At 35.0% G+C, this 16,179-nt stretch overlaps 1 protein-coding gene across 2 annotated transcripts in view; it reads left to right on the top strand.

The window, feature by feature from the left end:
- LOC145296666 (DBH-like monooxygenase protein 1) overlaps positions 1 to 16,179 on the top strand; it is a 91,343-nt gene that overhangs the window by 51,782 nt on the left and 23,382 nt on the right. Inside the window, exon 9 of one of the 2 annotated variants that reach the window (XM_080142607.1) lies at positions 15,707 to 15,766. The exons of the other annotated variant lie outside the window; for it this stretch is intronic. Coding sequence (XP_079998733.1) covers positions 15,707 to 15,766 — 60 coding nt within the window. The remainder of the gene's footprint in view (positions 1 to 15,706; positions 15,767 to 16,179) is intronic. 2 annotated transcript variants of the gene reach the window in all.

Raw genomic sequence — 16,179 nt, 5'->3', positions numbered from 1 at the left:
AAAAACTTTAGCAAAAGATATGTATAGATAAAAATTTATTTTTTCTAGTTGGCTCAATTTTTTAAAACGGTCGTGAAAGAAGTTTTTTTGAAAGAAAATAAAAGTTTATAGGAAATTTTTAATGTTTTTTTTAATTACATTTTCACCCCAAACAAGGCACATTGCCACTTTGTTGCAGGGGGCTACTATTAGGGACAGTACAGTTGGGGAAGCAGGGACCCGGAAGCGAATTCCAAGGTCTAGCTGTTCTGGGGAATAAACTACTGGAGTAGAAGGCACTCTTACATCTAGGGATCTACTGTGAAGGGGTGAGATTTATGAAATGAAAAAGAATACTCAGCAATAACCAATAGTTCAATAAGATATCTTTTGAATTTCTTCAAAGAATATCTAGAGATGAAGTAAAGATGAAAAGTTCTTGTAGAAGAGTCTTTTATTGAAGAATGGAGGTAAAATCCAATCCATGGGAATTAAATATTAATGTGTAGAGAAGCATGTAAGGTTTTATTTTAAAAATATAGTGTTCAAATGGAGAAGAGATAAAAATAGATATGGAATTGGACGACATTGGCAATCAACCCTTCTATGGCCAGTTCAAATCATGAAAACTTTTCATTTTTATCTTGTATTCCTTGTTTTGAATAAGATATTGTAAATTTAATTCCACAATATCGTGACGTCTTTTACTTTACACACACACACACACACACACACACACACACACACACACACACACACACACACACACACACACACACACACACACACACACACATATGTTATTGTAAACTATGTACACGGGATAAACTTTAGGATAGCGATACAGAATAAACCAAGACTGTACCCTAATAAACAAAGTCTCAGACAGCATAGATATAGCACTCTCCCTCGATACTAGCGCACAAATACATGTATTTGGTGAGGTCAATGTCCACCACAGTAACTGGCTAGGATTCTCTAATCACACAGACGTAGCTGGTAGCGCAACACATAGCTTCTCTATATCCCATTCCCTATCTCAGTTGGTTACATTTCCGACACGTTTCCCAGACCAGCAAGATCAACATGCCTCACTTCTAGATCTCTTTCTGACAACGGTTCCCAATGACTGTACAACAAATGCCCACAGCCCACTCGGGAATGCTGATCACGCTGTGATAATGGTAGAAATCAGCCTAAATTCTCGCCCTAAAACTGAAGACCCACTACTCAAAACAACGAGATATTACAAAAAGGCTGATTGGAAAGCAATCAGGGAGCTCATCAGAGATGCCCCATGGCAAAATATCTTTACTCTTCCAGCGGGACAGTGTGCAAATGAGACCACTGAATGGTTCAAAACTGCTATTGAAGCACATGTTCCCGCACGGAAATTCTATAGCAAGCCCCACTCTCCCCAATGGTTTACTTCTGCTTGTGCAGCTGCCATTTGTCAAAGGCAGCATGTGTTCCGCAGATTCAACCGACATAAGTCCAGCTCAAATAAACAGAAGTTTATAGAAGCTAGAAATAATTGTAAGAGAGTGATAGAGACAGCTAAGACAGATTACTCTGAAACCACCAGAAAACGCATCGAAGCACAGAAATTAGAAACCCGGGATTTTTGGAAAATCTACAACAGCGTAGTAAATAATGAACAGTCAACTATTCCCCCACTATCAAACAATCCTGAGGTTGCTTGCACGGCAACTGACAAGGCTAATCTGCTTGCCAGTCGGTTTGCCTCAAACTCCACACGGAACTTGGTACACCACTCACTCCCTGATTTTCCTCTGCGAACAGACGCCACACTAGACGATTTGAAAATCACCCCTTCTCAGGTACATGCTATTGTAAAAAACCTAGACACCTCAAAAGCATGTGGACCAGATCTCATCCCGGCTGTGCTATTAAAAAAAATGCTCTGCCGAGGTTGCTCCAGTTCTGTCCAAACTTTACAATAAATGCCTCAACGAATCTTGTTTTCCCGACTGCTGGAAAACCGCCTCTGTGGTACCAGTCTTCAAGAATTCTGGTGAAAGAACTGACCCACTAAATTATCGCCCCATTAGCCTCCTCCCTCTTTTCGCCAAAATATTTGAGTCCTTAGTTAATAAAGCCCTAGTCCAGCACCTAACAGCTGCTAAACTCCTGACTGACAAACAATATGGATTCAGGCAAGCCCGTTCAACAGCAGATATCTTAACTGTAGTTTCTGAACGTATATACCGTTCATTGGATAAAACAGGGAAGGGTAGAGCGGTGGCCCTTGATATATCTAAGGCTTTTGACAGGGTATGGCACGATGGTCTTCTAAGGAAAATTAGATCATATGGAATCACTGGAAGAATTCATAATGTAATTAAATCCTTCTTAAATAATAGAAAAATCAAAGTTGTCCTCGACGGTCGTACATCCAAACAATATGACATAAATGCAGGAGTACCTCAGGGGTCTATCCTTGGACCTCTATTATTCCTGATATTCATAAATGACCTCCCTGATAAAATTGTTTCGGAGATGGGTATATTTGCCGATGACACCACTCTCTATAACAGATATGAGGGGAAAACAAATGAACACATATCCAAGGAAATGGCAGAAACTCTAGAGGATGACCTCCAATCCGTAGTGGAATGGGGACAAAAATGGTTGGTCACATTCAATGCTGCTAAGACTAAGCTTGTTTCCTTCAATAACTACAAGAAACCTTCTCTACCACCAATAGCAATGGCCAAGAACACATTGCCTGAAAGTACTTCTTTTAAACTCCTCGGCCTAACGTTTACAGGGAATATGAACTGGAATAGATACATTGAGAGCATTGCCAGGGCTGCTGCAAGGAAGGTTGGCTCCCTCTACTAGAAAACTACTTACGCCTGACAGTATCCTATACCTCTATAAGGCAACCATTCGCCCATGTATGGAGTACTGTTGTCACATCTGGGCTGGTGCATCTGCTGCTTGTCTCTCGCTCCTGGACAGGGTTCAAAAGAGAGTCGCCAATCTGATAGGTCCTGAACTGTCATCTAGGCTTCAGCCTCTGTCCCATCGACGAGATGTTGCATCCCTCTGCCTGTTCTACAAATGCTTTAATGGTGAATGCTCTGACGAACTGCAAACACTTGTACCTCCCCGACGTAACTACCCCCGACAAACCCGACAAGCTACTAAGTCTCATCCCTTTACAGTAGAGATCCCTAGGTGCAAGAAAGCCTTTTACTCCAATAGTTTCTTCCTCAGAACTGCGGGTCTTTGGAACTCCTTTCCGGGATTCTGCTTTCCCAACTGCAATGATATGCAGAAGTTCAAGTGTAATGTTAACAAACATCTTTCTACTCATCTCCCTTCATAATGACCCCGCTAATTAAGTCCCTAATAGTAGCCCCCTGCTTCAAAGTGGCACTGTGCCTTGTTTGGGGTGAAAATTGAATTTAAAAAAAAAAATTTAAAAAAATTTAAATTGACAATAACAATAGAAAAATATAATAAAATAAACATACATATACATAAATAATTATGTATATATATATATACATATACATACATATATATATATATATATATATATATATATATATATATATATATATATATATATATATAAACTAAAATAATATCCGAATTATAGAAAAAAATCGCATATCTAACTGTCATGGCTCTTGTGGGCTGCGACTGTGGAATTTATTATATATATAATCTCTCACAGTCTGAAAATCCTATCATTGCTTGGTGGCATCATCATTTCGAGTTGAAACTCCTACCTGTGAGACATCGACTTGTGGTTATTAGCTGATTGGATGACCGCGTTCCTTGTCGAGACGAAGTAGGTTCATTTCACAGTCGGATTTCGGCGCAGTTTGCTTGATCTGTGTTGGGTAATAGAAATTCTTGTGTGCAGAGCGTTTGCTCAGTTGGCAGAGGGGCTCGAGTTTCGAATACTGAGTTCGGATGTGTCTAACTGATGAGTCCAAATGAGGGCGAAACTCGAGTCTTGGATTTGCGGTTCGTTGACTGTCATGGCTCTTGTGGGCTGCGACGTTATTTGGTTGTGGAACTTATTATATATAATCTCTCACATTCTGAAAATCATATATATATATATATATATATATATATATATATATATAGTTACTTAGTTATAAAATATATATGGCGATTAAGCTACACTAAATATTCCGCGTTTCATTCACTCTAGGACTCTTCAGGCTTAGGCACATAAGCCTGAAGAGCCCTAGAGTGGATGAAACGCGGAATATTCAGTGTAGTATAATCGTCATATATATTTTATAACTTACTAACTAGCTCTACCTACGTATTGAGCACTTTTGAAGTAAATACTTAAAGTTTACGCATAAATTTATACTTTCGTATATTAGTTTTATGTGAGTAAATGAAGTATATATATATATATATATATATATATATATATATATATATATATATGTTTTATTTTTTTATTACCGTTTTATCTGTTTGGTTACATATGTTTCGGATATTGGACCATGTTTACGATCCAACAGCCTCGTCAGACCTTACAGAAATGATTATTAGTATTTGGAAGAAGCGTTTTAGAAGAAATACGAGAAATAAAAGGGGAGTAAGAAATAATAAGAGGGAGAGAGACGGGTATCGACAATATTTAAGTTTTGAAGGTTAAAATACATTAGCTTGTAGTGTGTGTGTGGGTAGATGATTCAAGTAGGCGTGGGTGGAGGTATATGGATATAGAGAGGGGGAGGTGGAAAGAGAATAGTAAGGAAAAGGAAAGGGAGGGTAAGGAGAGGAGGAGAGGAGGAGTTTCAATTTCTTTGGTTTTTAAATTTTGACTGTTTTTGCTTGTTTAGCCAGGTATATACCTGCCAGGTACATGCCTCCACCCACGCCTACCTGAATCTGCAACCCTCCCCCCACACACTACAATCTAATGTACTTTAACCTTCAAAACTTAAATATTGCAAATACTAACAACCATTTCTGTAAGGTCTAACGAGGCTGTTGGATCGTAAACATGGTCCAACATCCGAAACATATGTAATCAAACAGATAAAACGGTAAAAAAATAAATAAAACACATATTTGCTCTGCAATAGTATTTGTTATATAATTCATTATTATTATTATTGTTCTTGTTGTTCGTTGTTAAGTCTTATTAAGAGAGCTTCTTAGAGTCTTAGAGTCTTAGTAAGAGAGATGCTGTTGCGTTCTGTGTTCGTGTTATGAAGTGATTCATATATATAAAATGTTCATACTTAGAAGTGTAGAAGCTCTTTGAGTGTTGAGACATTGTGTATGTAAAGACATTTTAAAACACATGATATAGAAGACATATGATGACAATTTTCACTTTACCTTTTGGTAGAATTACAACACAAAGACGACGTTTATAAAAACACATGATGGGTTTATTTCTTTTCCTTCGACCGGTCGTGGTTTTCTTCGTCAAGATTTACAAGTTTTACATACTATGTTTCAAAGGTGACCGTCTCGTTTCCAGACGTTCGACTCCCATGTCCAGACTGTCGTCTGTCGTCCTCAGACTCTCCCTCAGTTTCTCTCCGCTTAACTCTAAAGTTTCTAACTATATCGAGAACTTCACATTTTCCATGACATCATACACATGTTAAAACATGTGTCTTCTTTTACGTGTTCTGGAAATGCGTGTCCAAAACTTTTTCCTTTGTTTACAAAAGGAATTTTAACCTATATTCCCAGTAACCTATATTTCCAATATGTTAAAAACATGTTTATTAAATTATCTTATAGTTGCATTCTTCAATTGAATTTTCATAACAGAATTGACGATGCACATTCTTTTCTTAAAGCTATTTTATCTCTAAGCTAAACAATGGTTTGTTTTTACATTCCATTTGCTAATTCTCTCTCGTAATCTATTTCTAAACCTAAATTACGAGGTTTGAATTTCGTCTATTCTATTTCATTTTCATTTTAACTAAATCTCTCTATTTTTATACTTACATGAAAATGGGACAGCCCTTATCATGTAACATCCCTCCCTTCCATATTTAAAAAAAATGTATGCATTTTTAAATTTAGTACATTTTTTTTCTACATCTACACAACCACACGGCTAGGAAAGATCAGGCTAAAAAATCTCTTTCAGTCAGCCCTCCTCGGCCGACTTCACAATTATTATATTTTTATAAGATCAGAACCTTTCTGATCTTCTTGGCATTTACTTTTTGGGTGTAGGGTCTTTACCTATGATTCACATCAGCTACTTTCCAGCCACCCATATTCCGCAGACTAGAGGTTTCCACCTCCCTCGAAATGGACGACTCCCTTTCGTCTCTTTCCGCATGGTTAGTCTTATCAAGTATGTCTTTCTTTTTTATTCTATAACTATCTTATACGGGACATACCAAAGCTCATAACCAATCTTCTTGGTTGGCTTTAACTATCAAGATATACCCTTTTTTTCTCTCATACGGATTCACTAGGATTTCCTTGCTTGGATTCTTGAAACTTCGACAAGGATTTAGAAATATCACCCCATAACTAACTGATATAATGGACTGATCCAACACCCCTCAAATGAATGGACTGTTACGTCTATAAAAAGACAAGCAAACTCTCCTCACGTGGGAGACAGAATTTAGTACTAAGCTGTCAATGGACGCTTAGAAATGTGTGTACCTTTTTACCTAAATAAACCCTTTCTGTACAACCCCAGTAATGACTTGTTATTCATATAATCTACGATATAAAAACTGGCGACGAAGAATTCGAACGAAACTCACTAAAAAACAAAGCGAAGGAATAAACACACAAGAAGATTAACGAGCAGAAAACAAAAGAAATCCAAAGAAGGAAGAAGAAGAAAAAGAAAACTTCGACAGAGCCAACATTTAAAAAGTAAGTGTTTCATTCGGTTACGGTCATAAAAAAAAAGAAATTGACATTTTGAAGCGAACATTTTTTGAAAAGAATATTTAAAAAAAAAAGTGTCCATTTCAAGTTTTATTCGGCTGGAAGTGTTTTTTTTCTTCTCTTCGGAAGGAAATTGTGCTTTTAATTCATTGAATTTATAGGACATGTGAGTTAATCTTTTGTTTAATTGTGTGGTTTTGTAAAAAAAAAAAAAAAAAGATTTTTAACATGGAGCAATTAGCGGAATTCACTAGAACTATGCAATCGGCATTGTTTCCACAACAAAAACAAATGGAATTACTTCAGCAACATCAGTTGAAGCAAAGCGAAATACTACAGAGTATTTTAACGCAGCAGAAAGACTGTCGTTTCACTCCTGAAGGAATAGAAAATTCTTTATCCGAATTTGTATACGAGCCGACAAATGGGTTAACTTTTCCGGCATATTTTCGGAGATACGAAAATATTTTTGCTAAGAGATGTCAGTCTTGGACAGACGAAGAGAAGATTATCCTTCTTCTTCAAAAACTTGGATCTCAGGAAAATACAAAGTATACGAATTTTATCCTGCCAAAGAAACCTGAAGAGATTTCTTTTAGTGAAACAATAAAAATATTGTCAAACATTTTCAGTGAACGAGATAGTCTATTCTATACACGTTATAAATGTTTAAATATCACGAAGCAGGAGGACGAAGATTTTATTACTTATGCAGGGAAAGTGAATGCTCATTGTGAATCCTTTAAATTAAAAGACCTCAAAGAGGATATGTTTAAAAGTCTAATCTTTGTGCAAGGTTTAACAGCCTCTAAAGATAAGGATATTCGTTCAAGGATATTATCCATTATGAACCAAGACACAGAAATAACGTTACAAAAAGTTACGGAAGAGTGCCAGAAACTGTTAAATTTAAAGCAGGACAATACAAGCATCGAAGGAAAAAATTTTGAAGAAAAAAATATGGAAAAAAAATGGAAAGGGTGATGAAATGTGCACACGAAAAATCCTGTAAAACATGTGGGGGAAAAAACCACTTCACTAAAGATTGTTACTTTAAATACAAAATATGTAACAAATGTAATAAAAAAGGCCATAAATCAACGGTATGCAGGAAAGGGAAATACCGAAAAGCAGAAATAAAGACCATTGGTTCTAAAAATGAGTCTAAGTGTGATAAAAGAAAATATATTAAAATTAAAATTAATGGCTTTAATGTGAACTGTCTTCTAGATACGGGAAGCGACATAAGTATAATTGACGAAGTAACTTGGAAGAAAATTGGGTTTCCAAAGTTACAAAATACAAAAAAAATTGCCAGAAGTGTGTCTGGAAATAAACTAAAATTTAAGGGTGAATTTTTTACCAATGTGTCTCTAAAGGAGAATGCTGTGAAAACCAAGTTATATGTCGTACCGGGGAAAAATTCTAATTTGTTCGGTATAGACTTAATGATTCTTTTTAATTTATGGGGAAAACCCATAAGCTCATTTTGCAATAAAGTAAGTCTGGCGGGTTTAGAAAAGTCTAAACTACCAGGAAAGTTTATTGACGAATTAAAAAAAGATTTTAAAGAGGTATTCTCTGAAGGTTTGGGTTGCTGCACGAAAACGGAGGTGAAATTTGAACTAAAGGACGAAGCTAAACCAGTTTTCAAACCCAAAAGAAAGGTTCCATATTCAGCATTAGAAACTATAGAGAAAGAATTAAAGAGACTTCAAGATATTGGAGTAATAGAAAAAGTGGATTACTCTGAATGGGCTTCACCCACGGTTTACGTTAAGAAGAAAAATAATAAAATCAGGGTATGCGCGGACTTTTCGACAGGTCTAAATGATTGTCTCAAGGAGCATAACTACCCGCTTCCTACCCCAGAGGAAATTTTTTCGAAGTTAAGCGGAGGAAAAATTTGTACAAAAATTGATTTGTCTGAAGCGTATTGGCAAGTAAAAGTACAGGAAGATTGTGCTAAGTACCTGATATTAAATACCCATAAAGGACTATTTTCACTAAAACGTTTGCCTTTTGGTTTAAAAGTAGCCCCAAATTTGTTCCAGCAAATTATGGATACAATGCTAGCAGGTTTGGATTTTGCTATGGCTTATCTAGATGGCATCCTTATAAGAAGTAAAAATGTGGAAGAGCATAAGATCCACATTGGCAAAGTATTCGAGAGAATATCAAACTATGGATTGAAAGTGGCTCTCGAAAAATGTAATTTTGGGATGGACAAAATTGAATATTTGGGACAAGTGATTGATCGAAATGGTAGAAAACCTAATCCTAATAGGACTGAAGCAATCAAAAACATGCCTAGACCAGAAAATATAGTGCAGCTACAGTCATTTTTGAGACTAGCAAATTATTATAATTCTTATATCCCAAAGATGCATGAACTAAGAGCACCTTTAAACGAATTATTGAAAAAGAATAAAAAATGGCTATGGACAAAAGAATGTGATGAAGCATTCCTAAAGATTAAAAAATGTCTGTTATCGGATTTAGCACTAGCTCACTACGATCCGAAAAAAGAATTAATTGTAGCAGCAGATGCGAGCGAATACAGTTTAGGTGCTGTGCTACTACACAGACTCAAAGATGGATCGACTAAACCAATTATTCATGCCTCAAGGGTTTTGCTACCCGCAGAAAAAAATTATAGTCAGATAGAAAAAGAAGGTCTGGCAATTGTATACGCCATGAGGCCATGAGGAAATTTCATAGGTTCATCCATGGAAGATTTTTATCTTGGAAACGGACCACAAACCTTTGTTATCGATTTTTGGTTCAAAAAAAGGAGTTCCTACTCATACAGCTAATAGGTTACAAAGATGGAGCATGATTCTGTTAAGCTACAATTTTAAAATGAAACACCTAGCATCCATCAAAATTGCACATGCAGATGTTTTGTCCAGGTTGATCCCTAATAAAACTGAATTACTTGAAGAAACTGTTATAGCTGCACTAAAAGAAGAAAATGAACTAACAGATATATTAATAAATACTGTTAGGGAACTTCCGGTAACACTTGAAGAAATAAAGAAAGCAGCAAGAACAGATGAATACATTAACAAGATAAAAAACAAGTAGGACAAAAAGAAAAGAAGAGGAAAGGATTAACAGTTTTTCCATTTTCAAAGTGCGATGAAACTCTAATGTACGCAGATAGAGTGGTAATACCTCAAGTATTACAGAAGAGAATTTTAAAAGAATTCCACATGGGACATCCTGGAATCTCCAGAATGAAAGCACTAATGAGAGCATATACGTACTGGCCTGGAATGGATCAGGACATAGAAAAAATGATAAAATTATGTAAGGGTTGCCAACTAGCAGCAAAAGCGCCGCCCACTAAGACGCAACCTTGGCCTAAAACGGATATACCATGGACGCGGATCCATATAGATTACGCAGGACCTCTAAAAGGATATTATTACCTGGTAATAGTAGATAGCATGTCGAAATGGCCAGAAATTTTTAAATTCAAACATCCTACAGCGGCAAACACAATAAAGGCGTTGGACGAGGTATTTGGGCGTTTTAGCGTACCAAAAACAATTGTTAGTGATAATGGCACCATGTTTAAAGGTCAAGAATTTAAGATCTACTGTGAGTCACTGGCCATAGAGCATGTCACAACACCAACTTATAGCCCTAGATCTAACGGACAAGCTGAAAGATTTGTCGATACTTTTAAACGAGCGTTAAAAAAGAACGATAACATCGACACTGAAGAAAAAAGTCTTCAGAAATTTTTAGCAGTGTACAGGATAACGCCTAATCCGAATACAAATGCAAATTTATCCCCAGCGGAAATAATGTTTGCCAGAAAAGTGCGCTCTGTGTTCGACCGGTTAATTCTGAGTAAAAAAGTAAAAAAAAAGTGTAAAAGATAATGGACGATACAAGATATACAAGGACGGGGATAAAGTTTTTTTTCAACAATTATCGGGCAGGGAATAGTTTTTGGGAAGAAGGCATAATCTCAAAAAGAATAGGAAGAATGGTCTACATTATAAAAGGTCAGACATTTTCCCACAAAAACATATAAACCAACTCAGACCCCGATATATTGAAATAGTTAAAAACAATGAAGTACCGATGGAAGTACTGTATGACATTTTTCACATAGAGCCTCCAAAAAAGGAAGCACCAGTAACTGAAAATACAAGTCACTCTCCAAAATCCAAAAATTCGCAAACGCAAATTTTAAGGAGAAGTGAAAGAAAAAGAAAAAGAACTGAATTTTTTGGACAAAGTAAAAAAAAAAATAAAAAAATGGTGAAGCGAAATTCTAGGGAAGAATTTAGCTTGGGAGGAAGGTGATATAATGGACTGATCCAACACCCCTCAAATGAATGGACTGTTACGTCTATAAAAAGACAAGCAAACTCTCCTCACGTGGGAGACAGAATTTAGTACTAAGCTGTCAATGGACGTTAGAAATGTGCGTACCTTTTTACCTAAATAAAACCTTTCTGTACAACCCCAGTAATGACTTGTTATTCATATAATCTACGATATAACACTAACTTACACCTTTTGCGCCATAACACCTTAATTGCGCACTAACTTCTATCTAATAGCCCGATTTTTTGTGATTTTTCTTTTCTCTCATCAGAGCTTCCAAGATCCAGCAAATATATCCCACATTCATGCGTCTCTAAAAAATACAAGGTTATATCTTTCTTACGTAATCTACGGTATATTTTTGCCTGACTCTCACTTCATTAAGCTATATGTGATTGCCTTGGGACTACCTATCATCGGTTTACTGGTCCCCTTAAGAATGTTCGTATTCTTTCCAACGCCTGTTTATTAATTAAGCCAAGTCTTACCACTTGTTTGGAGTCGTTACGTGCGACCAGCTTATTTTAAGGTTCCCAAATTTTTCATATAGGGGCACATCTTGCGCTTATCAATCCCTACCAAGTCACTTTTCTTGGAAAAAAATTATAGGTTCTCTAAAAAAAAACAAACAAAAACCAAATGCTAAAAAAACATCTTTCTTACGGCTTATCACATCTAAAAACTCTCTAAATACCCGTTTACGTAATTTATTTTGTCCCATCTCTAAAATTCTAACTGATTTCTAAGCCAACCATTCGTCTTAGTCTTTTTTTTCTCCTAGATCATTTTAATTCTAATGTATATTTACTAATGACTTTGAATTCCTGCTGTGAAAATCAATAACATTTACATTAAGTACAAATTTACAATATTGTTTAAAACACATTTTCAAAAGAAAATACCCTAATGCAACAAAACAAAAAAATAAAATAAAAATTCGTTACAATATACATTTCAAAAGTCCGTTAACACAAAACAAAAAATTGTCTCTTTTTCAAAGACCAGAACAATTAAAACACACTAAAAAGCCGAAAATATTCACAATGAGCAGAATTTTGATTTTCATTTCTGCATCCTTCTTTTTTGCTATATTTTATTTTATTTATTTATTTATTTATTTTTTTAATACTCGAGAATTTTAAATGTACTTTCGACTTTTGACACTAAATTGTTATTTATTATGATTGACAGTTTTAACTCTAAACAATTCAGACATTAACACACATTCTTATGAATGACACACTGTCCTATTTTCTATTTGTGTGCGGCCGTATTCAACAATTTTTCTCTTGTTTTATTTTATTTATGAATGAAATATTCGTGGCTTGTTTTTTTTAACTGATCGTATCTGTTTTATCATTCATTACGGCATATCGGCCTTTTTTTTCTTTTTTAATATTTTCTTGTAAACTTAAGTTTTCTGTGTGCGTGTGTGTTCACTTTTTTTCTTTTTGTTCGCATTTCTGTGATCATGTAATGTTTTTTTCCGTGGTATTATTTATTTATTTATTTTTAATTATCCTGGACCCTTTTAAAACGTTGTGTTTCTTTTTTTTTCTTTTTTTCCGTGGTAACCGAAGTTTTTCTTTTTTTTTAAACCCACCCTTGCTGAGTGGTCTGGTCGCTTCCGGCTCCAAATTGTATTTGCTATATATTAGTCTTATTATTATTGTTTTTGTTGTTATTATTCGTTGTTATTGTTCTTTGCTAAGTCTTATTAAAAGTGCATGTTAGAGAGTCTTATTAAAAGTGTGTCTTAAAGTCTTAGAGAGATGTGAAGTTGTTGCGTTCTGTGTTCGTGTTATGAAGTGATTCATATATATAAAATGTTCATACTTAGAAGTGTAGAAGCTCTTTGAGTGTTGAGACATTGTGCATGTAAAGACATTTTAAAACACATGATATAGAAGACATATAATGACAATTTTCACTTTACCTTTTGGTAGAATTACAACACAAAGACGACGTTTATAAAAACACATGATGGGTTTATTTCTTTCCCTTCGACCGGTCGTGGTTTTCTTCGTCAAGAATTACAAGTTTTACATACTATGTTTCAAAGGTGACCGTCTCGTTTCCAGACGTTCGACTCCCATGTCCAGACTGTCGTCTGTCGTCCTCAGACTCTCCCTCAGTTTCTCTCCGCTTAACTCTAAAGTTTCTAACTATATCGAGAACTTCACATTTTCCATGACGTCATACACATGTTAAAACATGTGTCTTCTTTCACGTGTTCTGGAAATGCGTGTCCAAAACTTTTTCCTTTGTTTACAAAAGGAATTTTAACCTATATTCACAATAACCTATATTTCCAATATGTTAAAAACATGTTTATTAAATTATCTTATAGTTGCATTCTTCAATTGAATTTTCATAACAGAATTGACAATGCACATTCTTTTCTTAAAACTATTTTATCTCTAAGCTAAACAATGGTTTGTTTTTTACATTCCATTTGCTAATTATCTCTCGTAATCTATTTCTAAACCTAAATTACGAGGTTCGAATTTCGTCTATTCTATTCCATTTTCATTTTTACTAAATCTCTCTATTTTTATACTTACATGAAAATGGGACATCCCTTATCATGTAACAGTATTGAGCACTCTTTTCAGGATTTTACTAATTACCAGCTTTACCATATATATATATATATATATATATATATATATATATATATATATATATATATATATATAAATGATATGGTGAGAATGATGGAAATAGTATTCCAACGAAATAAAGAGATAAAAAAGGAACAAACCCAAATTATGTGTTCATCAACGTTTCGTATATATTGCGCGACTTCCTCTGGATGAATGAAATTAAGAAAACAAAACACCAATACAAATATTTGAAAATATATTTTCATGTAATGAAATCTATGACCTTGTTCCATTTCAGAAACGAAAAGGGGGGGGCATAACGTTGTGAAAGAGGGTAAGATTTTTATAACGCCATATAAACGTTAATATATTTAAAAAGATATGATGTAATTCATGTTTTGTTTGCGTCTATAATTGAAATACGGATGCGTAACTGAAATGAAATGAGTGTATTTTTGTTAGGAGATTCATTGACTGATTATATGTATGAATTATTATAGAAGGTGTTTTTAATGGTGTGAGGGAGTTAGCCTAAAAATAAATTATGTTCCTTTAATAGCAGTTTACTTCTTAATGGCGATACATTATAGAAACCTCCACGTTGTTTAATTGTGTTTGAATTTGAATACTCTAACAATGCTCTGATGCAGAAGACACAAAGTGAGGGAAATGTTTAGAGAAAGTGTGTCGAATGAGAAATAATGTCACCCTACTTTGTTTTAAGCGTGAATGCAATGTTTAGATTGTGTGACGGGCGAATCGACCAAAACGATAAAATATTTTGTTTTGTTCGCTTCATTGGACAGAGCAATGTCATCATCGAAAATAAAAACCAAGTCGGAAGGGAGAACCAACCATAATATGGCAAATAGAATTTGCTAAAAATCTATCCGAGAACCGATCCCAATTGGAGCCTTCTTCAATTTGTTAGTAAATTTTTCCCTTGAAAACATAAAAAAGATAATTCAGTAGTGCAAAATGATAGAAACCTTTTAGTATTTTTTATATTGATTTTAAATCGAGTGAAACACGATTTATTGTATATAAAATTGATAATTATAGCAATTGTTTTTATTTAAGCTTTCAACACCAAAAGAAGCAATGATTTTATTGTCTGATTGTTTGATTTCTAGGATTTGCATTAGTTCTGGTGTGGACTTAACGCTGTATCTATTAGTTAGATATCTGATGATAACTAGGGCTATGATAACAGCATATTCTTTTCATTGTTTTGGCTCTCGAGTATATATCCGACACATTTAGACTCAGTTAATGAACCCAGAACCACATCACTGTATATAAAAGTATATAAGATATCAAGGAATACACACTCGAGAGTTAAAACAATGAAAAGAATATGCTGTTGTCATAGCCCTAATGATAACCTCGTTCAAGGTTTTTTTTATTAAAGAATATATGGGAGTAGTAATTAAGGACATGATTAATCGGGAAGGGGGGGATTACGATTTTATGTTTTTACTGTTTCATTTGCATAACCAGGTTTGTAATCAGCGATTATTTTAGAAAGTTGATAATTATCAATTAGTGCGTTGCTAGCAACAGGAGACTTTGATAATGGTCCGTGAGACCAGGGTTCAAACCACAGTCGATTGTATACCAACGACTTATAAAATGGTACTTGATGTTCCTTAAAAACACCCATCACTGTAAGGGTAAGTAAATTAACCCCGGAAATAGAGTAGCAGAATCTATTTCATCTTGATGTTGCAAACAATTAAAAAGGAGCCTCCTGTGCGTCCTCGTCTGTGGTATAAAACTACTTAATTTTTATTTATTGACCTTGTTATATTATTTTTTAAGCTTCAACGCGCGATGCTTTGACTACGCGAATATACGTTTTTTGTTCTGATATTCCGTTTCAGGGCGACGATCTGAAAGTGGAATGCGTTTATAATTCAATGGAAAGAAGCGGGTTTACTTGGGTACGGAATAAGCAAACTGTTTCTTTATTCCTTTCTCTCTTGTGATTGAAAGTAATTTTATAGTCTAGCATATTTCCGCATAAACACACACACACACACACACACACACACACACACACACACACACACACACACACACACACACACACACAGGGTGCCCCCCCCCCCCCCAAAAAAAAACAAACAAAAGCTAAATGGAGGCCATCTAGAACACATTCTGTAGAACGGAGAAAAAAAAGGCTAAAGACCCTAGTGTTTTGATGTGATGTTTTGAATATATTAAACTAGTTGTGACCACAATTTCATTTCATTCGGACAAAACATTTAGAAACAGGGCCTAATTAGAGTTGGGGCCCGTTTTTTTGGGTCACTCTGTATATATGTATATCTATGAGGAAATATGATTATTCAAT

This window comes from Euprymna scolopes, chromosome 17 (genome assembly GCF_053919585.1).
Source record: "Euprymna scolopes isolate OS-2025 chromosome 17, ASM5391958v1, whole genome shotgun sequence".
NCBI classification, from domain to species: domain Eukaryota; kingdom Metazoa; phylum Mollusca; class Cephalopoda; order Sepiida; family Sepiolidae; genus Euprymna; species Euprymna scolopes.
The sequence above is the reverse complement of the archived record's forward strand: the minus strand, read 5'-3'. Positions and strand labels throughout refer to the sequence as shown.